Source organism: Eleginops maclovinus, chromosome 1 (assembly GCF_036324505.1).
Source record: "Eleginops maclovinus isolate JMC-PN-2008 ecotype Puerto Natales chromosome 1, JC_Emac_rtc_rv5, whole genome shotgun sequence".
NCBI lineage: Eukaryota > Metazoa > Chordata > Actinopteri > Perciformes > Eleginopidae > Eleginops > Eleginops maclovinus.
In genome coordinates, this window is record NC_086349.1 from 2,105,027 (window position 1) to 2,130,513 (window position 25,487).

Sequence of the window (25,487 nt, forward strand, 5' to 3'; positions counted from 1 at the left end):
CGTAAGTCCAGTGTTCCACTTTAATTGTTAACTGTTGACTGTAACTGTTTAATTGTTAATTGTAAAGATGATTTATGACAATATAGAACTACACAATTTAGTTTTTTGTCACATTAGTTCCAGCAACATCTACCTCCAGTGGGATAGTGGACACTCCACCTGGTGGTTGTCATGAGCAGGAAGAGACACCAGAGGCACATCGAGCGCCCATCCCAGGTTATGATACAGATGACTGTGAGTTCAATACATTTTACTTCAATTGATAACATGTGACATGCTCTGAAAAGATTCTTTAAGATAATATATACCCTGTTGTTTTTTGTCATATCAGTTCCAGCAACATCTACCTCCAGTGGGATAGTGGACACTCCGCCTGGTGGTTGTCATGAGCAGGAAGAGACACCAGAGGCACATCGAGTGCCCATCCCAGGTTATGATACAGATGACTGTGAGTTTAATAAATCGCCCACAGTGTTCAATGGGGTTGAGGTCAGGACTGCAGGCCCTCCCTCCTCTCCACTCGTAATCTATCGGTGCAGCAATCAGCAGAGTGTCTCTGTGTCTTCTCCACACTGTGACCCTACAATCCAAGTGCGGTAGGCAGTCTGGACTCATCACTGAACATAATGTTCCTCCACATGTTGAAGTTCCAGTGCAAGTGGGCCTGACAGTGAAGGGCAGTCAAGGCAGGCATCCTGGCAGCTGTACGAGACTGGAGATTGGGTGCTGTTTGGCATTGGCAGAGGAGATTTGTCAATTTTTAATGGGCGCAACCCACATACTCAGCTCTGCTGCTCCTCCCACACATGCATGTTCCTCGCAACTGTGGCACCATTTGAAAGGTAAGAAAACAGGCTTTCCAGCGGTATAAGATGTATTGCCAAGAAGCATTATTCATGCTGATGATCTTATACAGTACCTGTGACGGCCGGCGGTGGCAGAGGGGAGGAGGGTGACAGGAAAGATGCGGCCTCAGTCGGTTATAAGGAATTTGGTTTAGGAATCAGGAAATGGCATTCTTCAGATCAAGCATACAACCTGTCTATTGTGCAGTGTCAGTTTCACCATACCTGCCAACGCTATTGTCTGCTGTTTTTTATAATATTTACATACCATTACCACTGTCAGCGAGTCCGACGCACCCTGCGCCTGCTTCATGGCTCCTTTCACAAACAATATTGTACACACAAACAGAATTCACGATAGGAATCCTTTATTGTGTATCTATACATTTTAGACTGTACATTCCAGCACACTGTGGGCTTTGAATCACACCTTATCATAATGTTATCAGAGGTGGGAGGAGTATTCAGAACTCAGTACTTGAGTAAAAGTAGAAGTACCAGAGTGTAGGAATACTCTGTCACAGTAAAAGTCCTGCATTCTAAATGTTCCTCCAGTGAAAGTAGAAAGTACTCTCATCTAAATGTACTTAAAGTAGCGACTGTAAAAGTAGTCATTGTTTGATTGGTCCATTTCAGAATAATATCTCTGATATGTTTTATAATGATTGATCATTAAAGTGTTCTCAGAGCTGGTAAAGGTGCAGCTAGTTTTAATGGCTTTGTATACTGCAGGGTAGCTGCTGGATTTACTGCAGGTGAACTACAGTCTGATTTAAGGGCTGATCATATTTACCATCAATAATCCAGATCTGTAAAGTAACTAAAGGGAGTAAAAGTACACCATTTACCTCTGAACTGTAGTGGAGTAGAAGTACAAAGTAGCAAACAATTGAAATACTCAAGAAAAGTACAAGTATCTCAGAATTGTACTTTAGTAGCTGAGTACATCTTCTTAGTTGCTTTACACCACTGAAGTTTCTGAGGTATTATTTTCTTTTGAATGAAATAAATAACTCTAACCCTGTCTCTGATTTCCCTGCACCAGTCTTCTGCTTTGCTCCTTTGTGTTTGCCAATCTGTTTTCTTCCCTCTATCCCTGCAGGGCTTTATGGGACCGGTTTAGCCAGTTATGTGGGATTTCAGCAGAACAGGAAAATCAAGGGCCAACTTGCCCAGGCATCAGTGTTTGCATTACTTAAGGGGACGACAGCTCCAACCGGTTTTTGGGGTAGAGAGAGAGGAGGGTGTGGGGCGTTCTTCCTCGCCCTGTTCTCCTCTCTTCTCCACATTATCGCTGTGTCTCTGTATCACTCAGATCATCTCTAACGCCTGGGCGAGCGAAGGGCCGGAGACGTCCTCCGATACAAGAGGTGAGTTTCCATCTGAATGAGCTGAAGTTGTTGCCTGAGGGCCAGAATACATTCCCTGACAGGCGGGTGGGGTGGGGTGGGGTGGGGGGTGGGGGGGGGGGGAGCTGGCATACAGGAAATGGGCCTCTAATGCTTATAGTGTGTGTGTGTGTGTGGTACTTTTAGGTCAGTCACGATAACTTGTAGTTAATTCTATCTAAAGTTGCTTGTAAGTCCTTATATTAGGGCAAGTGTGTGTGTGTGTGTGAGTGAGTGACTTTCGGTCATTTATCACTTATTGTTATTTGCTTTAAAGCCAAACTAATACTCAGAAAGGAGGACAATGGGAGGTCTGGAAGCAAAGCACCAGAAGCTTCCCATGATGTTGTTTTTTGTACTTGTATTAAACAGCATCAGCGGATAGTGTGTGACAGCAGTGAATACATTTGAACAGCTAAATATCTTCTCCCGTTTGGTTTGGGTCAGACAACAGAGCAGCAGCAGATGGGAGGTGTTGTACTGAAGCTCCAGCGGTGAGATATGCAGCCAGGTTTACAACTACACACACATGCATGTAGGTGTGGAGCATCCAAGGCTGCATGCTTAATGTGATAATGCTAATAGTGGGAGGAGTGTCATAGAGTAGTGTCAGAAGTAACACGTTTAAAGATTCGGGGAATTCATTGTCAGTACACAGTAAAAGTAAGACATATTGGCAACCTGTGCGTGTGTGTGTGAACAAGGATCTGGAGACAGAACAGCAGGCACATAAAGGCAGACAGGTCTTTTCTTGCTCTACTGACTCCCTTAGCCTGACAAATCCCGACACGTTGAGAGCGTCTGATCCGCACTGATCAAAATGCTCAATAATGTTCAATGAATGCGCTTATAGGTGGTCATGTGTCAGTGAAATAAAGAGCAAGTAAAAAGTGACACTTTAAGTCACCTGCTTGTGTTGAAACTTAAAATCAACAAATGATCTTATTAGTAATCAGTCACACCACTCGACCCCATGTGCTGCACTTATCTGCCCTCATATACACAATGTATAAGAGCTGGGGTTTGTGTCCTTGAAACACAAGCTATCGCAGAACCAGTCTATCAGGTTCCAATCATCCCTGATATAACAACAAAATTTGCCGCCACATTGGTGTAACAGCTTTTGTGCAGCAGCAGAGTGTGTGACGTACACCCTGAACATAACACAGTCCTTGGGCTACAACGGCCAACAACCTTGAATGTCTTACTATCTTAACACATTAGAAGATGTATTTTGTTTCAGTGCAGGGGGGAATAGATAAATGAGAAGGGGAATGGTGATAAAATTGTATACTGTCAAGTCTCATACACCCTAATTTATCCTCTCCATTTCATTTTGCACAATGTTTTTGTTTTATTATCTTATTTTGTCTTATCTCTTATTATAATATTTGGCATTGTTGGAGGAGCTTGGGACCCAAGATTTTCATTGCCATAACTACACAGTAGCTACTGTGCACATGACAATAAAAACCCTTGAACCTAAAGGATATTTCACTAACTATCTGTAGGTCTTTATGCGCATTATCCTTCTGCATTTGAAATGCCAAATATTCATAAATTGCAAGAACTATCACAAGGCTTTGCTGAGGTGGTATTAATTGGTGTATACAAAAGTAAAATGAAACACATTTAGCAAATAAATGATGACAGATTGGATATAATTCTCTTTACATTCATACTCAGAAAAATCTGAAATGTTGATTTAATTAAATATATTATGTCAACAGATTTCACATAACTGGATCAGGTTAGTTGAAAGCAGTTGAACCTAATATTTGTATTTAACCTTAAATGTATTGCTTTCAACTAACCTAATACAGTTATGTGAAATCTGTTAATATATTTAATTAGAGTCAATGTTTTAGTTTTTCAGTGTACATGTAACAATCAAAAAGGTCATATTTCATAATATCAATTATTCCGAGTTTATTTCCTAGTCGAGGGCCAACTGGAGCTCTTTTAATTCTCTTAGCTACTGCGTGGTTATGCAGTGCTATACGCAGACGGTAATGTTACATAATTATGTTTATAATGCATTACAAGCATGGTTCTTGGAAAGTGTTATGGAAGCTTTTGGTTTCATTCAATAAATACAAAACATGGACAAACCATTTTCAGACTCAAAATTTGAGGTGATCTCAGCAATGGAGTGCTTCAACAGCCTACTCCTGAAGCTGCGAGAGGTCCACGAGCGGGAAGTTGAAGGTGAGTGTAAAACGTGAAACCAGAAACCATCAAAAGTTGTAATGCAGCTGTGATATGCAGTCTCCTGTGTCAAGGGATAAAACCCTGTGTGTTTGACTTCCAGGGTGGCAGATGAAAATCCAGGAGCTGTCCAACAAGAAAGGCTGGTGGGTGGATCTTTCACCCCCTGAGGTTTTACAATGGTCATGTTTAGACAACGCTTACAAGATATTCGAGTTTAGCCGTACAGCTCCTGCCTGCAGTGTGTGTATGGACCCGGCTGATCCTGCACCTGGCCCTGTGTGCCGCCATATCATGGTTGGCTTGTGAGGAAGCTCATGTTGCAACAAGTCATCAATCTGAGTCACAGAGCTTTGTTTCGTTTCTTTTTAAAACCAGTGGAAAAAATAACCTGGTAGAGAGGTTGTCTTATTTTAGATCATTGGTACACTAGAGTGGTACAGTTATGATGTATTTCTGTAGGCCGGACCCGAAGTGCTTACCAAAGGGGCTCCTTCCACAAAAGCAATGGGATTTTTCCATTGGATTTTGGAATATTGCAGAAAACAACATCTTTGTCAGAGGTGGGAGAAGTACTCAGATATTGTACTACTCTGTTAAAGAAAAAGTCCTGCATTCAAAATGCATCAAAAACAATAATGTTTAATACACATGATTCTGATTCCAGCCATTACGCATGAGTACTTTAAATGTTAGTGCTTGTAATTGGTACTTTCAGTAAAATAAGATTTGTAATGTGTTGTATATGTCTGTATACTGATCATTTGACTCTTGCATTATGTTGCTCTTCATGACGGTACACACAGTTCCATTAGAATAGAGATATAGAAATAGACAAGAACAAAACTTAACAACGATAGAATACCCGTAGGTAAAATAAACGTAGACCTGTATTTTATTTCTTTCTTTTTTTTACTATATACATAGGTAGAAAGAAGCGCAAATAAATTAAATATAAAAGCAACAACAACTTCATACACACGACACATCAGTGCAAGGGAGCTGCAATAAGAATGTCATACTCAATGTAATGGATTACTTTACAGTACATAAGTAGATGGTTTACTAACATGTTAAATGTGAATGTGACATCGTACAGGTACATGGATTGTTTTCTGATTCAACAGGACTGATTTAATCTGTTATCACAGTAATGGTTTTTGACGTGTGTGTATGTGTGTGTGTGTGTGTGTGTGTGTGTGTGTGTGTGTGTGTGTGTGTGTGTGTGTGTGTGTGTGTGTGTGTGTGTGTGTGTGTGTGTGTGTGTGTGTGTGTGTGTGTGTGTGTGTGTGTGCATGTAAACAGTGATACAAAGCGAATGGAAGACCTGTTCACCAAAAACCAGCAGATGAAAGAACAGCAGAGATTACTCACCGAGAACATCAAGAACCTAGAAAACAGGTACTGAGGTCCCTGTGCTTCTTGAAGTTAGAATTGATAATTGTCTTTCATTTAGGCCATTTTTTCCATGTGTCTTTGCGATGCCTACACACGCATGGTACTACTTAGTGTTTTCTACAAACTAAAATCCTTTCCTCACAGCTGTCTTCTGTACCACTTGCTTCGGTTGGATGGTCTTCTGGTTCACACAAAGACCTGAACATTGGCACATTTGTGTTTGTCACGGCTGTTCTTGTTCTACTTCCTTTTCCCAATCTAAGTACTACAAAAAAGGACAGGAAGATAATGATTGATCCTACTCTCTGTAACATGTCTGGCATATTTGGCTCTAAGTGTTGAATGTTGAAATGAGAATCATTTGATATATTGTAATTCAGTATTAATACTTCTTCAACTGTGTTATTCGTGCTTCTGCCTGTCTTAACCAGCACAATCTTCAAAAATAGATCTTGATACTCAATTTATATCTGGTTAAATAATGGTTGAATACAAAATGTATTACAAAAATAAATAGAAAAATGTCATTAAAACAAAATAGAATCTGTTTAATGTTTGCTAACAGTTTTCGACCACAAAATGTGTTGAATTAGGAGATGGTGCAATCGAATTCTTATAAATTCAACTTAGTTCACTGAATTCAAAGTGTGGTGTCTCACTTTAAAGGCCTGTGTGTGATGCATGTATACCTGAATATAAAGAGAGGATGTGTGTTATAGAGTGTAGTCCAATGATGTGTTTCTGCTGTGTGCAGGCTGAGGGCGGGGCTGTGTGACAGATGTACGGTGACTCAGGAAGTCATGAAGAGAAGACAGCAGGAGTTTGAAGCATCGCAGATGCAGAGCCTCCACAACCTCTCCCTGTTGGGTATTCTGCTCACCAAACCCCTGATCCATCCGTTCCTATCTGTCCCCTTTCGTCCTACTCTGTCACGTCAGCTTTGAATAAGCAGTACAAAATTTAGTTTGATATATTTCCTTCTCTCTTTAATTTTAGAGGTAAGAAAAAATTAAATAGAGATTTTCTTTATAAATATGTTAATTTAATTTTAGTATTTCAGATATTTTCCTTGCAAATTGCACGTTTTTAACCTAGAGAATCGATATTTTTGTAAGATGATTAGTATTATTATTATGCTTTTATGCAGCATCAACAATGAGTTACAGTATAGTTTGAATTGGGGAACATTTGACATCATTGTTCATTTTTAACATTAAATTGTTTTAATCTCTGAAAGATTTTTCTTAACATCCCCCCTCTCCACCAACTCTGTGGTTTAATTTGAACCTGCGATGGCTCTAAAACAATGTCATATTTCTTTGCCTTCTTCCATTAAAAACGACTTTCTTTCCAACTCTGTTCTCCTAATCACACATTTTAAAAGAAAACATGGTTTTACGAAACTCTGATCATGGCTTTTGGTCTGTCTTGTAGCGGGAGAAATTAACAACCAGAAAAAAGAGAACAAGAGGCTTCGAGAGGAGCTCAGGAGTTTAAGAACAGCACTCGAGTGAGTATATCGTCCAGTTACTCAAAGTGGATTATTTTTTCTCATTATTCAAAAGTACTTGTAACTATATGTAATATGTGACCATATAACAATTATGCATGGCTTATATATGCAGTGGTGGAATGTAACTAAGTACATTTACTCAAATACTTTATATTTTTACTATTGCAAATGTTATATTTTTTACTCCACTACATTCATTTTACATATGTAGTTTCTAGCAATTAAGTATCAATACAATTATATAAAACAAATAATGATGGGTGTATATTATTATAGGTCAAGCAACCCATTGTTGTATAAAGTAATTCAAATAAACCCAATTTTACCAAGTGCAACTGAAGTGATGAACAGATACAGAGCCTCCACAACCTGCATCAATAGTTATAATACAAAATATTAAAATAGATGGTGCTTATATTGGCCAGACTGCATAATGAATACATTTACTTTTGGTACTTCAAATATATATATATATATTTGATGCTAGTACTTTTTTAAAGTACACTTTTGAATGCAGGACATTTACTTTAGCCGAGTACTCTGACACTGAAAAGAGACCACTCCACATTTGTCTTAAATCTTTATTTTTTCCCCGGCTATAAGTCAACACATGTTGGTATTTGATCGATATCATAGAAATGACAATGGATTGTGATCTGCCTGAAAGAAACCCCTCACAAAGCCCCCCTGCTGTAATAACACATAACACTGTGTGCAGCAGAGGCCAGAGTGACAGCGGCACAGAGGTCAAAGCACAAAGCTCCCCCGACCTCTCCCCCCACTCTGGCCCCATGGCCCTCGTCCGCATGGCAACCAGCAGGGCCGGTAGCCAGCCAGAAGATGGCGATGTTGTTGTGAAAACTGAGGCAGACCAGAGAAGTGAAGGTGAGAATGAGGAAGAGCTGTTTGCTTGTGTTGTTGTTGTTGTTTATCATGCTCACATTCTTACACTCGATTATGTTTGTGATCAAACAGAAATTCAACAAAGACAACTGAGATGGATGAACAGAAACAACTATGTAAGTTTCTAACTCCCTCTCATTAGAGTTAAGAGTCTAAACAAAGGGGAAACAGCTCGTCTTGCTTTGTCCAAAGGTACACTGGAAAACTGAAAGGTTGAGTATTACGTCAACAAATGTCACATAGCTGTATTTGGTTAGTTGAAAGCAGTAGTAGTAAGTTGAACCTAATATGTTTTATTTCATTATTTCTTCCAACAAACCTAATACAGTGATGTGAATCCAGTGACATAATACATTTAATTAAAGTCAACGGGTCAGGAGTTTTTCAGTGTAAAAAAACAAACAGAAACATTACATGCAGGTTGGACGCTCACTCATTAACATGTTTTTAACATTATTGGCAATCCTCGAGAAGTGTGTAGATCAGGGGTGTCCAAGCTACGTTCCGGGGGCCAAGGGAGGCCCGTTGTCCATTTTGAATCGGCCCTCAGCTAATTTAAAAAGTATAATGGAATATGGCCCACACCTGAAACGTGTGCTTTTCTTATATTGTACTTTAATATATATGTAAACATATATTACGCATAGTATTCATGAGTAATAAGCCAACTTTTCAAATAAATTCGGTAAATTAAAGTTGAAAACCTTTTTCTTGCTAATCTTGGTTGATAAAAAAAGCCCAATAACTTATTTTTAAAACACATGTGAAATGTCCCCTTTATATTTCCCTTATTATAAGCAATCTGAGCCTTGTGTTTTAAGGAATGAGCTGCCAACACTTCTTGTAACAAAGAAATGAAACCTATGTAAACCTTTGATTTCTGATTTTCTGTTTTTTCAAGCAGAATTTACCTGCATTTGATAACTTATAAATGAACTTATTAACAATATACCTCACCTCTACTCTCTTATGTTTTTCTATGTGTGGCCCTCAGTGGAAAGAGTTTGGACACCCCTGGTGTAGATAAATACATTTCCTTTGAATAGAGCCAGGCCTGTAGCTTCATATTTTGCATGACGTGAAGATGTAAAATATTACTTTTATGAATGTGATACTGGATAGCCACAAATTATATTCTCTCTTTCCATCACTCTGACAGGATTCATACAAGCCTCTTTCCTGGAAAACAGAACCTAGCATAACCCGTGCTGGAGAGAGGAGGTGAGACGGAGCGATGTAGGAAACAATACAATATGCTGCCACTTTTAGAGAAGGGTATATGGAACAGTAAATGGAACACACCAGTGACTGGGTGTGCAATATTTATCCAAAGACAACTGAGAAGAGAAACAGAAAAAAAGGAAAGAAGAACATTCAAAAGTCAGCACTCAATAGAGATTTAAAGCTTCAACCCATAACCTACTTCTAAAAAAGTAATTATATCATCAGGCTTTAGGAGAAACAGATTACATGTGACGAGATTACGTAATCAGGGTACAAAAAAAAGGTAACAGTATTCCATTACAATTACATAAAAAAATAAGTAATCAGAATTCTGTTACATATAAAGGAAAACACAGATTACTATCTGGATTACAGTGTTGAAATACATTTTGAAATAAAGGTTATTATAGGTAGAGGGACAGAATTCATTTCTTTTAAGGTTTATATTCAGGCTACTTTAATTCTTCATTTTAAATGTATTTATTTTGCGCTAGTTGGAAATTTCAAAAAGAAAATTCAGTCTATGCTTTGATTAATGTATGAGCTTAAACAGCTTTTGTAAACTATTACAGATACTACATTTTGAATGAAATACCTTGGATTCTTCTTTGTTAAGGTTACATTGTTACATACACTTCAGTAAAAAACATCTGTTTTTATTTATTTTCTCTTGTTTTTATTTGGATAGCAAAGTAATGGAAAGTAATCAGATTACATTACTAATTTGATACTCATTTTTTGAAATGTTATTGTAACAGATTACATTTTTAACTGAAACATTTTCAGTGCAGTTACTTAGTAATGCAGCTGCCCAACACTGTGGTCTAATGACCTGCTCTGAAATGTGACCCCGCCCCCCCCGTCTATCTGGCCTCTGTTTCTTAGAACTCAGAGTGTTGAAGGACTGGACCAGCGACCCTCCATCCCTCCTCAAGCTGTTCTTCTTAAGAATTTTTCCTCCTCGACTGGTGGAGAAGAGAAATCCAGCAGACATGTGCTCCATGCTCCCGTGCCCTGCCGTCCTCAGCCAATCCCGAGCTGCCCTGCTACTCTCCCCTGGCACCTCTCTGAATCCTCTGACTGGGTTAGCCCGCCTGCTCCGGGGACCAGCCTGCTGGTGCAAGCTTCTCAGAGACCAAACCCGCCACGCTATCCCAACCTGATCCCAACCAGCCAACATGCCAGCCCTAGAATGCAGGGGTTTGGCATGCCCAGGCAAAGCCCCCCTCAACCCCCTGCCAACGAACCAACTGTGGTGGTCTGGCTGAGAAGTCTGTCTGATACTGTGAAGAGTCAAACTAAGCCCGTCGAGAAGAAGGAAATTCTGCCATGTAAGAATGAAAGGGTCTCTGCAGAGCTAAGAGGGACATGCGATGGGCCTTTGGACCTATCAGATCGAGGAAAGTCCAAAACCAACCAAACACCAAGAGATGGTTCGCCCACAGCCTTACAAGGTGAAGAGAGAGTAGAGAGGAGCCCTGACAAGGATGGGAAGACAAATCAATCTGCACACGGACCAGTGTCATCACCTTCTCCCGTCGTCCCTCCCCTAAGCTCCTTTACCCCACCAGGCAAACAAAAAGACAAAGAGTCTACCAGCGACCGTAACAACAAGGTACATTTTTAGCCAATAATGGTGAGATTCGACTTGGCTTGCTATTTTTGGTTTTCCACTTAAGAGTACTTGGTACCTTGTACCTTTTTTTAGTACCACCTCATCAGACTTTACAAATGTGAGGATATGATACCAAATGGTGGCAACACTGTAGCCTACTGAATGATCAAAGAATATCTTCATTGGATATCCTGCAGAATCTCCAATAGTGAAGTACAACACACCACTTCATCCTTGCCAATGAAAGCATTCAGCAAGTCTCCCATTTAGACAAAAGTGAGTACAGTCCAGATGGGTAAATTCCATATTGTGAGGCAAGTTTAGTGAAGTAGAGCCAGGCCATGAGTTGGAAACACAGTTTAAGGTTAAGTGTGCTTTCACACCTTATTGGTATTTTGGTTCAAAAGAAACTGTGGGCCCTTTGCCCGAATAGTATGGTTTATTATTCATGACAAATATTACTTATAATTCTTATATTGACTTATTTCTTTGAAGGCTCTTTTTTTGACATCAAACATAAATCTACACACCTGAAGCTTTAAAGCCCACCATGAACCTTAGTCAATCATGTCATGTCCCCACATGGGTGCTGATAATGCAGAAAGATTGACAAAACTGTCCAGTCAACCTACCTCTCAGTCTGTCTAACTCCACGTGTACCACTTATAATATTATTTTTTATCAGAACAAATGAACTGAACTACAGGTGTGAAAGCACCTTGGAAGACATGGAGGTAACGGTAAAGGTGACAAAAAGGATTCACGGTATGATGGTCTTGTCACAGCAGGTATTCAAAGAGGATGATCAGGAATTGGAGGTGAATGGAAAGAGCGACCAAAGCAAGGAGAAGAAGGTGCCGGTCCTCACCATATCACTGCGTCCAGGTAAACATTCATCCTGCACTCATTTGTGTCTCACTTCATTTCTGCTTCTATTCTACTTACTGGGTTCATGTTTCTTTGACAGTAGTAATGCTGGAGAGTATGACTCCTGCTCTGAAAGAATCCTTATCATCAAATAGCAAGGTACGTCATTTCAAGTCAACAAAGCAGTTAAGGCAGTGTTAGCATTTTTATCACTATCACTATGTCAATGGGAAAATGGTCATGATCTTAGATTTTGTGTTTAATGTTCCTGTTCTTTTGGAAATGTATTTCTCTTGGTTTCTTGTCTTGTTTTACTTCCTGTGATTTCCCTTTGATTTCGTCTGACTCTGTTCACCTGTTACCCTTGGCCTTTCGTAAAGCTTTTGTTTTATACTGCGTTTGGGTCCTGCCTTACCCCTTGTGATGGAAAATATTAGCTTTCCTAGATGAATTTAAGAGACAATGGTTTCTTTCTTATTCCTTTTCGTCACAGTCATCGTCAGCAGTAACACGGCGAGGAAGCAGCTCAGATGAGCGGGACGAGGAGGGGAGTTTGTCGGGAATAGAGAGCAGACGGGGCTGCAAGAGGAAGGTGTCTGCAGACACCGAGATTGACAGGGACTCAGAAACAGACAGTAGGCAAAATTTACATTCTTGAACTTTCTTGCTTTCCTTCTTTCTTTGTTGTTTTCTCTGGGTGTGGTCTTCAAATCAATTTGCATTTATAAAGCTTTATGGAAAATGCCTCAGGAAGCATAATCCTCCTTGACCTTATTACTCCAGTTCATTATTGGCATAACCAGGGTTTGAGTTAGGTGCTCTATGAAAGCAGTTAACTCAAATATCTGTGGGGGTCTCTGAACATACAGCAGTATAATATTTTAATTAGAAATAAAGCTATTTTCCCTTTGACACACAGAGTAACATTGACGATCAAGATAAATAGCTTGACATGACGAGTAATAAGAGTAGCCTAAACAAACTTGTGGGCTAGTAAAGCACCGTGAATGCAGCATGGCTGCACTACACAACCACGCCACTATGAATGTAAACTATCAATTTGAGAGCTCACGTCACGACTCTTGATCCGAAGAAGATTTTCATTCATTTATTCATTCATTTTTAAAATAAAGATCCAGTATTTAACTTGAAGATGACTGGCTACCATGCCACTGGAAAAGAGGCCGCTTATAACGACGTCATGCTCAGACTTGACAAGTTTCGGTTTTACTACCAAAATAGCGGACAGTGAGTAGCCCTGTTCAAAAGCAGTTGCATAAAGAAATTTACATCTACCGTGACAGTGTTGCTCACAACCGAGCTATGGAAATAGCAGACCTTAAAAAGAAAGATATCCTTCCAACAAAAGTTGTGGAATTAAATTCCTCTGCGTTAAACGTGACAGCCAGTTCATTCAGGGCAGCCTATACTGTTGCTAAAGAAAGATTGCCTTTCACGAACTTGAACCCCATTATGAAACTCAATAAGCTGAATGGTGCTTCAGTGGGCCGTGCTCACCAATCTGACTACTCCTGTGCCTCCATTGTGCAGTATATTGCAGATGAGATGAAAACAAAATGTATTTCCCACATTAAGTCACTTGATTCTCGTGTCAGTATAACGCTAGACGAAAGCACCATTCATGGACGTGCGTAGATGATTATATATGTGCGATGCGATGTCACAGGGAATGGGGATATGGACAATCTATTTTTTCAATTAGTTGAACTGGACCAGGGGACGGGCTCGGATGCCATTTACAATGCACTGCTCAGTAGTCTCAAGGGAGCCGGAATGGATACGGAATTTCTTCAGAAGAACTTGATAAGTGTAGCTACAGATGGGGCTGCCGTTCTAACAGGGAGACAGACAGGACTCATAGAAAGATTGAAGAAGGATTTCCCCCAACTACAGACTGTGCATTGGCTTGCACATTGTTTGGGGTTAGCTGTCAATGACTAATTGAAAATTGTGGCAGGGTGTAATCATTTTGAATTTTTTATTTCTAAGCTATATGCTCTTTACCACCAGTCATCGAAAAATGCAAGGCAGCTAGAGCAAGCTGCCGTGGAATTGAACATGCAGATTCTTAAAATCGGCAAAGTTTTTACTATAAGATGGGTGGGTAGCAGTTTCAAGACTGTTAAAGCTGTGCTTAAGGACTTCCCTGTGTTGGCACATCACTTTGGAACGGCCAGTGAAGATGTCTCGCGTACCGGCGCAGAGAGGGCCAATTACACTGGTTTACTTAAGCATCTGACATCAACTGTATTCCTCTCTGATTTGGTGATCATGAAAGACGTGTTACGTGAACTGTAAGGGCTTTCCCTGAAATTACAAAGACGGGACACATCTCTAGTTGATGCCAGCAGACATATTCACCAAACGATCGAGGTGCTGTCTGCTATGAAAGAATCAGGGGGGAAAACCGAATCGAAAGTCCAAACAAGCGGCCAACCAGTGGCCAGCTCAAAGGGGTTACGCTTACCAAGACACAGCCTAAAATAAATAAGCCCCAATTTTACCAGGCAATCGTTGACAGTGTCACTAAACGTTTTCCAGACAGTGAGCTAGTGATCATGTTGAAGCCTATGGATCAGCACTTCTGGCCCAAAGAGAGACCTGACCTAGTTCTCTTTGGAGAACGTGAGGTGGGGAAGTTTGCGAAACTGCTCGGAGAGTCGGCCACTGAAGCGGTCAATGAGTTCAGAGACTGGAAATTGTAGGGGCATCAGGGAAAAACAGTCAAGAGACTTATTAGTGAAAGCAATACTATTCTCCTGACCTCTGCGGAGTGTGAAAGGGGTTTTTCGGCATGCAACGACTCTGATGATCATAATAGAAACAGACTACGTGTCCAGAGCCTCAATGGATTGTTGTTCTTGGACTTAAATGGACCACCTATGGAGAAATTTGACCCTACGCCGTTCGTAAGGTCATGGATCAAGAAAGGACACCGGACGTTAGCATTAGGGCTGTGCAATTTAATCGATCCTGCGATATATATCGATATTTTGTTTCCCGAGAAAGTATCGATATTTCAGCCGCGAGTATCGATACATTAAGTCCCATTCAAATCCCCCGTGTTCCGCCTGGCACTCTGCTCGCTGCCCATTACGTCAGCCAGCCGCTAGTGTCGCTGTAGAGCATTTCTAGATACACAGTGTGTCTTCTTCTCGCGGTGAGTGCGAAGCGGTTCAGGAGAATGGCGGCTGACATTAACCCAGCACCTCCGCGCTTAAAAGCAGATGTGTGGGAGCACTTCGGTTTTAAAAAGAAGAAGGAAAGTGACAATTTAGATAAAACTATTGCGGTTTGCAAGCTGTGTCACACAAACGTGAAATACTCTGGAAATACCACTAACCTACGAACCCACCTACAACTTCACCACCCGGACAAGGTAATGCTAACTGAGGAACTCAAGAAGCTGCGGCCACCTGCTGCACCTTTTAATTCTCCATTGTCCATTGTGATACTGCACTTTATGTACTTATGTTTCAAAGGCTTGTAAGCTACAGTTTGCACTGTTTCAATAAATGAAACAAATTTTCTCACCACATATTTTGATTCATTTTGTCCAGCATTTGCAAGCTGTAGACTCTCTGTCTAGTCAGAGCCATATATTGTGTAATTGATGCTTTCAGTTTTCAGTTGAATTAATTCAATCCAAGTCAATGGAACACTCACCAAAGATGTCACCAAAATCACACTGTCCCTTTAAAATCTTTCAGAAAATGACGTAAGTGTATCGAATCGTATCGAATCGTATCATTGGCTGAATATCGTCATATATATCGTATTGTGAGCTGAATATCGTGTATCGTATCGTATCGTGAGATTAGTGTATCGCTACAGCCCTAGTTAGCATCATGGGTTCCTGGACCACGACCACAACCTGCTGTAAACAGACCAGTTTGGTCTATTTTGTCTGCGTAATTGTAAGACAGCTTTCACTTTGTACAATAGTTAGCCTATGTATTATCCCTCTTTTTAAATACAAACGGAGGCCAACTGTTTGAATAAGTCCTCTTGATGTTCACTGCCTTAATTAGGCCACCGTTATCATTCAATACATTATTTCTCTTTGTGTGTTGTAGGCCTAATTGCGCCTGTACAAGTGTGTAGCCTGAGCTGGGCTGTAGCCACAAACAATATTTTCAGACAAAAAAAAAAAGATCAGTTTAAGTATACTGTGTGTGGTGTGTGTGTGTGTGTGTGTGTGTGTGTGTGTGGTGTGTGTGTGTGTGTGTGTGTGTGTGTGTGTGTGTGTGTGTGTGTGTGTGTGTTAATATGTGCGCGCACAAGTGTTAAACGTAGCCAAACATAGCCGTCACTAAATGCGCACCTATTTGATTGTAGACTATTTACTTGCGCATCCATAGTTTTTGGGGTTTTTTTGAGCCCCCACAGAGATCAAATCATAACTCGAACCCTGGGCATAACCGGTACAGCCCTCTCCTGGTTTAAATTTTACCTCTCCGACAAATTCCCCACAGCCTCCGTCACCCACGATGTCCCCCAGGACTCTGTACTTGGTCCCCTGCTTTTCATCATTTACATTCTCCCATCCTATTATTCATGCTTTTACCAAGTTTTGTGAGAACCAGAGGCCAATAGTTTTCCCTAATCCTGTACAAATACAAACAGACAAACAAAATAAGGTCTAATTGTCTTTGCATCCTAATCAACACAGCCAACTCTATCACTGTCATGATGATATATCTCTACCATCCCGCTTTCTTCTTCATATACACATTTAAAAATAATTTGCCAGACAATCTTTGTCCTTCACCAAAAGGAAATGTATGGAACAATCTCCTTTTTTTCCCCTTAAAGACATCCAGAAGGAGAAGAACATCAAGATCACCGTGATAACTGAGGAAAGGAGCCTTCGCTGAAGAAAACCATGTCCCATGTGATTTCACTCAGACCTGCGTCAGCTGATTGTAATGGCCAGTTGTGGCTGAGGGCCGCTACATCACTTATTGCTTTTAGGTTAGTCAGTTTAGCATCAAGATATTATGAACTGGATCATGCTACATCTTACTTGATATACTGTTTGCAATATGTCCTCTAAGTCGTACTGTTACTACCTTGGACATAACAATATTAACCACTGTTGCATGTCATGTAACATTATACTGAAGTCCTTTTTTGGATAGGTAAACAAAACAAATTCCATGGTGTCCCTTTATCCAAATCCAATCCTAATGGCATAAATGTGCCCATCAGCAGTCTATTTGGCAGTTTATAGTTGTTTGTTGGAGAAGTGGCTTAGTAATTCACACATTGTGTAATACTTACAGCCCATTTTCACAGCTTATGTCCAACTGAAGATGATTGCAGTAGGTGACAGCGTACCTATAGAAGTGTGACAAATAAATGTGAGTGTGACTTCTGTGCAGTCCCTACTTTTAAGGCTGATGATTGGTTTAAATGTGACCACCGCGATTATTGCAGATGCAGTACCACTGCTCATCGCTCTGCAGAAAACAGCATTTTCATTGCCCTGCCACCCCCATGCTCCTTTGTAAAACACTTAAAAATGACCTTTAATCTGACATTTCGAATTAATTGTTAAATATTGTAGAAAATAGCTGTTTAATCAGATAAGCCATTAATTAAACGCTTATCGCACACTATGATGACTTCAGGTCACATTTTTTGAATTATTTCACTTTCCTGGCATTACTCTAACTGCCTGGCTATTTTTGCCTCAGAGCCTCCCCACCCTTCACACCATCTTACTTACCAACAAAGAAACATGTTCCTCTTCCTCTTTTACATTTACAGAATGCACATATTTTGCAAGTATTAACTTTCCGTTCACAGCTGTGACAACTTGTGGTGAGCCGGGTGGATAAATGTAATAATTGACAGAGACACTTCATAACGCCTAGCCTACTTTTGTGATAACGCTCTAGCACAAGTCGATAAATATACATTTTGTGTGAATATAGAAAATATTTTTTTAATGGAGATGTCCTAATCAATAGGCAGAATCAGCCAGTATTTACCTTACATATGAGATTGTTATTTTCTGCTCTTTTTCTGTTGTGCACTTGTTATTCTCCTGTGTGAAAGCCTTTATAACTTTTATGCTGTTTTGAATAGACTGTTACTTTTAGACTCCATTACGTACAATACTTGGTCAATGGTTGGTGGACAGAATAGCTTTCCCCTTGCCAGTTGTAGCTCTTTGTTTATTCAAATGTGATTGACTGTACGTTGTATTTTGCATTGACTTTAATAGTGATTTAGTGTTGTCGTGTGCTCTGAGTAAATTTGGTTTTCAAAATGATACAATGTACACTTATAGAAATTGTTGTCTGAATGCACTACTTCTAATGCTGAAATAAACTACTGTTGTTGAACGTTGCCTCTGTAGCTCCCACTTATGTGACCCGCTCTGATATATTGTACTTAAACCAGATACACACACACACTTCCTGTATACTGTATGACCTTGGTGAATAATGATGAGTGTTCTTGGAAAAAGAAGTAACAACACATCTGACGTTTGTTCAGGAAATTATGCAAAACAAGTTGCGTTGTTATAATCAGGGATGTAGAAACAAGTGGAAACCATCAAAAGTTTGTCATATAGGGTGTTGTGTTATAAAAGTCTATTCTACTCACAAATCACAATTCTCTGTAAAGCTGCAATCTAACTGAGTGTTCACCATACTGCAGAGCAGTTCCTCTACTTTATTTTAGTTCTGCTTGTGCAGATGAAATTTGATTGTAAGGTTGCAGTACTGCAAGCAGGAAGTGACTGATGGAAATGAGCTGTTTGGTAAGCAGTTTCCACTGAGGGAAACCTACCCCGACTCTACATTAAGTACTGTACTTTATTAGAACATTGAGATACTTCAACTGTAGTATTATTCCATTTCTGTCTACACAATACTTCTCCTTCACTACAAGTTCCAAGTTACTTTTTGCAGATTTATATATTTATTTTTAAACTATCACTTATGTTCATCAACAACCAACTACTGAAAGTGAATTATTATTTTTTAAACTATCGAGCAATATATAAAGCAATTAAATGTATATATAACAATTTAAAGTGATAATCACATTAACATATCAATAGAAATAAGCGAATAATAAAATATATATTCATTTGAATTGTGTCTTTCTGCATATTGAGTAATTTCACACTGGTGTTAAGATCAGTTGTGCCAATCAGAGTTTGTGAAAAAGGTTTGAATGTTTTTATTGAAACAAATACCAATTCAAGTATTCAGGAAAAGCAAAGTAAATGTCTTGCTGGTCTTGCTGTGTCATTCCTGCTAAAGAAACTGTGGACCTGTATCTGACACCCACTGTAGTTACTATCAGACCCACAGTCTGTCAAATACAAACAGTGATCGCTGCACACTTTGAACAAGGTACTGCTACTAGACAGAAGCTGGACAAAGACGTTTTTGAGTCAAAAACAAAAAGTAAGTTAGTTCAAGTCCCCAGTCAAGAACAACAAATCAACAAAACAGGGACGATGCCGGTCAACAACAAGACCCAAGTCTGGAATTAGGCCCAAAAAGTCCCAAATCAAAACTGATTCAAAGTCAGGTTCACAGTCATTTATTCGAGTCCATGTCTCTTTCGTTGGCTTTGAGGCCTAAAATAAAAAAGAAAAACTCCCTTTTAACATAAACCTCTCACTACCAGTATGTAGGGCCTCTACTTTAAAGAGTTCTCTCCTGCTGATGTTCAGGTGTATATCAGTATGTAGTGCCTCTACTTTAAAGAGTCCTCTCCTGCTGATGTTCAGGTGTATATCAGTATGTAGTGCCTCTACTTTAAAGAGTCCTCTCCTGCTGATGTTCAGGTGTATATCAGTATGTAGTGCCTCTACTTTAAAGAGTCCTCTCCTGCTGATGTTCAGGTGTATATCAGTATGTAGTGCCTCTACTTTAAAGAGTCCTCTCCTGCTGATGTTCAGGTCAGTATGTAGTGTCTCTACTTTAAAGAGTCCTCTCCTGCTGATGTTCAGGTGTATATCAGTATGTAGTGCCTCTACTTTAAAGAGTCCTCTCCTGCTGATGTTCAGGTGTATATCAGTATGTGGTGTCTCTATTTTAAAGAGTCCTCTCCTGCTGATGTTCAGGTGTATATCAGTATGTAGTGTCTCTACTTTAAAGAGTCCTCTCCTGCTGATGTTCAGGTGTATATCAGTATGTAGTGTCTCTACTTTAAAGAGTCCTCTCCTGCTGATGTTCAGGTGTATATCAGTATGTAGTGTCTCTACTTTAAAGAGTCCTCTCCTGCTGATGTTCAGGTGTATATCAGTATGTAGTGTCTCTACTTTAAAGAGTCCTCTCCTGCTGATGTTCAGGTGTATATCAGTATGTAGTGTCTCTACTTTAAAGAGTCCTCTCCTGCTGATGTTCAGCTGTATATCAGTATGTAGTGTCTCTATTTTAAAGAGTCCTCTCCTGCTGATGTTTAGGTGTATATCAGTATGTAGTGTCTCTACTTTAAAGAGTCCTCTCCTGCTGATGTTCAGGTGTATATCAGCATGTAGTGTCTCTACTTTAAAGAGTCCTCTTCTGCTGATGTTCAGCTGTATATCAGTATGTAGAGTCTCTACTTTAAAGAGTCCTCTCCTGCTGATGTTCAGGTGTATATTAGTATGTAGCAGAGATGGAAATTCACTTTTTTTGCCCACCGGCCACTGTGGCTGGTAGATTCTAAAATGTACCAGCCACTCAACTTTTTTACCAGCCACTTTTTATACGTAATATATATATATGCGTTAATGTTTACAATATAATAGGGTATATTATGTTTTTCTAATCAGTAGGCCTACCAACTAGTTTTTCATCAGAATTGATTATACAATAAGTAGGTGCTACCAAAGAACTGAGTTGCAAATGTTACAGTCTTACTGCATATGATATGATAAACTATACACAAGTATCTGCCATGTTAAGTAATGTTTATTCTGGAAAACATTGTGCCATTAAACTTCATAAATGTATCTATTTCCTCAGGAAAAGGTTAACACTTTCAGTCGCAGACAACACAAGCACAAGCCACTTGCAACCATTACAAATACAAACCATAGGCATAGACAGTGCATCAAACTATCCAAGATCCAAGATGCTTCATAGAAAAGGATGATCTCCAAAACATCAGCGAGAAAACTTTTAGAGAAGTCACCACAGTTCAGCATGTTGAACCCTGAGTCCACACAACAGTACAGAACAATTCTGTCAACCTCAATGTCCCAGTTCCAAATGTTAATATAACATTGAGATAACTCATGGTCCTTCACGGCTTCCAATTTCAGGTTTCTTGTCCCCACGATGAAGTTGCTTGACCTGTGAGCGTCCGATGCGTACTGACGACAGGCTGAGCAGCACATGGTCTGGCTCGTGTCCTCGTACACCAGCCTGTCGCGATCTGTTGTTCGCCATCTCTCATTAAAAAAGCGCTTAGCCTTTTTTGCGGTGGTAGGTCTACTATCGTTTGCATTTAAAAACTTTGAGGTGGTCACCAAAAAAAGAACTACAGTCTGTAAAACATGCGGGACGAAGATAACAGACGGAGACAGACAACTTCCAACTTCGTTCGACATTTGAAGTTGCACAAAGAACGGTAAGTTTTTAATGAAAGCCAACACTAGCTTATCGGCTAACTGCTAGCTAGCTACATATCAATGAGACTGTAAACGTCACTCGGCTTACAAACACGCTAAACGGCATCTCCTGTGGGTTCATTAATGGATAAGTTCACTATGTTGCACTTTGAGCCCCCTTTCTGGGTCGTCTTGGATGAAACAGAAATGTTGACGATTGGTCCAGTCTCCAGCTTTTGGCTAATTTGGAATCACCCCCTGCTTCAGAATGGTTGGCTGCAGGCATTCATAACATTGTCCTTAAAACAACCCTAAACATCTGTTTCAAAGATGAGCAACTCACCGAGTGGTAAGTGGTGTTCGTAGTTGTTTTTAAAAAATATATCGGCAAAATATTTGGTTTCCATCCGTGTTATTTGTTATTGTGGAACTAGCTATGTTTTCACATACCTCACTGAGTAGGCTATTAACTTCCGCTTGATATTTGGAATACAAAATGGCAAATTAAACACGACAGAAACTGTATTTCACTAAGACACTCGTTTTGGAGCATCACCACTAACCAGTGAGCACTCGGTGAGTTGCACATCTTTGAAAACTAATGTTTTCAGGTTGATTTAAGGACCGCTTTATGAATGCCCTTACATGGGGCTCAAAGTGCAAAATAGTGAACTTATCCATACTCATATTGTAAAAGGATAGTTTAGGATTTTTTGAAGCGAGATTGTATGTACTTAGCAGCTAGTCAGTGGATATACACAGTAGACTGCTGCCAGCAGCAACACTAAACCAAGCCTAATCAAATCAAGGTCAGTTTAATGTACTTTATATTATAAATATGTGTACCTTTTAGCTTGCTGCCAGACGATTTTTTCCGATAGGAAAACTAAGTATATCTCACTCTCTCCAGCACACCAGATTCCATTGACAAAAATGGCTATTTTACTTTGCAGCACAAAGGAGTTGCTAGTCTACTGCTGCCTCATTCAGGTCGTTTATGTCCATCCATCCATCCATCTTCACACCTTGGGCAACTCGGAGAAGAATAGAGTCCAACCCCTATCCAGAAGTAAGGTTCCAGAGCCGACGCTGTGCGTAGAGGTGAGCCCCACCAGATCCAACTGGTAACGCTCCACCTCCCGCACAAGCTCCGGCTCCTTCCCCCCCAGAGAGGTGACATTCCACGTCCCCAAAGCCAACTTCTGTCGCCTGAGTCTGGTCCGTCGAGACCCTCTGCTTTCACTGCCACCCTTCTGGCAGCGCACCCGACTCCATCGTTGTTTCCCGTAGGTGCCCGGCCGGGCTCCGTGGCAAGCCCGGCCACCAGACGCTCGCTGACGAGTCCTCCTTCTGGGCCTGGCTCCAGAAGGGGACCCCGGGCTTCCTCCGGGCCGGGTATCCTCGCTTCCAATTGTGTTATTCATGAAGTCTTTTTGAACCAATCTTAGTCTGACCCCTTACCTGAGACCAATTTGCCATGGGAGACCCTACCAGGAACACAAGGTTCCAGACAACACAGCCCCCAGGTTCATCGGGGCACACAAACCTCTCCACCACGATAAGGTGCTGGTTCTCGGAAAGGTCGCTTATGTAATTTAGGTAAATCACAACAAAGCTGAACTATCAACGAAGACATTAAACGTATTCATTGAGCCAGCAGTAGACCGGCAATTTCTGTGTGATGCAGGTAAAACTGCTGTTTTTGCCAACAATCAGGTGTGCTGAAGGGAGTGAATTAACAAGCATACTTCAGTTTCCTGTCGGAAAGGGCTGCTTGATGACAAGGTAAAGCAGGACAAATATAAATTAATATAGTAAGTGTACACTGAAAATGGAAATGTATTTTATCAATGTAATGTTAAAACACAATCTTACGGTATACTATACAATTCATAATAATACAGAAATAAAATTAACACAATGTTAGCATTGATATATGAGGAGATAGTTTCAAATGCAATTTATGTGTGGCTATAAGGGACTTTCTGACATCTGTTTTATATGCTTACCTGTTACAGATTTGAAGAATACCAGATGAGTAGAAGCATCATAGATGAACCACAACAGCCTTCAATCTCACAATTCTTGGACAGTCGTGTAGCGCATTACAGCATGAGTCATCCACAGCAGAAGGCTATCAGTAACGCAATACTGTCTGACTTGATTATTGATTGCAACCTTCCCCTGTCTATTGTGGAACACAAGAGTTTTCGGCACTTTCTGACAGTAATTGACAGTAAGTACAGCCCAGTGTGTCTCAGAACGTTGACATCAAAAACAGAGAGCCTCGCTGGGGAGAGACGTTCAAGATTAAAAACTCAATTGAGCAACACTGAGCATGTTTCAGTCACTGTGGACATTTGGTCTGACCGAAAGATGAGGGGATTCCTTGGTGTCACTGTCCACTGGATAGAGAAAGAGACAGCTGAAGAGAGGATACAGCTAAATACAAATCTCTTGGCCTGCAGTCGCTTCAAAGGCTCACACACAGCTGAACGAATCTGTGACCAATTTGAGTCAATATGCGATGAATACAACATCAAAGATAAATTGGACTACATTATTAGTGACAATGCTGCTAACGAGCGAAAGGCATTCAATGTGTGCTTCCCCAGTGAACAAGAGGATGATGACGGAGATCATCTTGATGACCCTGATCTCTGGTGTGACTTAACCCTGGAAGAACAGCAAACGGTAGATGCTGCTATGGCAAAGAAACAGCGCCTGCAGTGTTTTGCGCATACTCTTCAGATGGTGGTGGGAGACGGTTTGAAAGAAACAAAGTGGCATGTCCTTCTCTTTCCAAGTTATCAAAACATAGCTCATTGCTGCACACAAGCACAACATTCAAAGATGTGTTTGATAGTGAATTTGGGGAACAGAAAGGTATCCCTGCTGCAGCCAACACAAGATGGAACTCAACACTGATGCAAGTAAAGGCAGTTCTCCAGTGTGATCATCTAAAGCTCTGTGCCATTCTAGAAAAGGCTGGGCATAAGGAGTTGTCATTCACACCACGAGAGTGGAATCTGTTGAAGGAGTTGGTGGACATCTTGAAGCCGTTTGGAGAAGCAACTGATTTGACACAGGGAGAGAAGGTCGTCACAATCAGTGCAGTTGTTCCATCCGTCTTGTCCCTCAATCATCACCAAGCCTCAAGTTCGTTTCCTAAACGGCCTGGTCGGAAGTCTCCAGGCATCCCTGAACAAAAGATTTCTTGGGATCTTCATTAACGTGAAAATGGCCGGGACTCAAGATGGGATCACTGCCCCCCATCAGACCCAGTCTACCTCAAAGCAGCCGCCTTGGATCCAGCCTTTTCTCTGCTGTGGGTGGAGCACCATGTACTGGTTAATCGTGACATCAAGGCAGAGGTGGCACAACGAGTTAAAGGTAAATATTATTGACTTCAATGCAACTTTTTTTCTCGTAGTCTGATCTTATTGACAGCATCAATAATTGCATTGTTCAGTCTAACACTGTATCACCAACACCAATGGTAATAAGGGCTCTTTTGTTTCTGCTGTTAAATGTTTTTCCAGAATTGATCCTGCAAGATGCTGCAGAGACTGAGCAACCTGTGCCTCTGGTTGATGAAGAAGAGCAAGAGGACTTTGGACAAGGAGAAGGGCTGTTTGCTGCATACCATAAGAGGCAGAAGAAGGATGTTGGGAGCACTCCAGCACTACAGCTAATCACTACCTAGACACAGCCACAGGACAGAACGCCCTTTTGTTCTGGGCACTGAACATGAAGTCTCTTCCTTCACTCTTCCGAGAGGCCACCAGAGTCTTGGCAGTGCCTGCCTCTAGTGCGCCAGTGGAGCGAGTTTTCAGCCATGGTGGCAACATACTGCGTCCCCATCGTGCACAAATGACTGACAGACTTTTGGCCAATTTGATCTTTTGCAAATGCAATGCAGCATAGGGCCCTGACA

The 25,487-nt window shown here is 40.6% G+C and overlaps 1 protein-coding gene across 5 annotated transcripts; it reads left to right on the top strand.

Moving 5' to 3' along the window:
• The first annotated feature begins 2,075 nt into the window (after nucleotides 1–2,075).
• Nucleotides 2,076–18,339, top strand: rbbp8l (retinoblastoma binding protein 8-like). 5 transcript variants are annotated; one of them, XM_063893746.1, is made up of 14 exons: nucleotides 2,076–2,215; nucleotides 4,355–4,441; nucleotides 4,545–4,587; nucleotides 5,747–5,842; nucleotides 6,594–6,706; nucleotides 7,274–7,349; nucleotides 8,071–8,237; nucleotides 8,328–8,371; nucleotides 9,415–9,476; nucleotides 10,365–11,094; nucleotides 11,880–11,979; nucleotides 12,062–12,120; nucleotides 12,455–12,596; nucleotides 16,798–18,339. In XM_063893746.1, the coding sequence occupies exons 2-14, from the start codon at nucleotides 4,381–4,383 to the stop codon at nucleotides 16,857–16,859; spliced, it is 1,755 nt and encodes a 584-aa protein (XP_063749816.1). In that variant the 5' UTR covers nucleotides 2,076–2,215; nucleotides 4,355–4,380; the 3' UTR covers nucleotides 16,860–18,339. The 5 variants fall into 5 exon arrangements, with proteins under 5 accessions (XP_063749816.1, XP_063749839.1, XP_063749831.1 ...); XM_063893769.1 differs by having other exon boundaries at nucleotides 12,065–12,120; XM_063893761.1 differs by having other exon boundaries at nucleotides 11,883–11,979.
• Nucleotides 18,340–25,487: the final 7,148 nt, after the last annotated feature.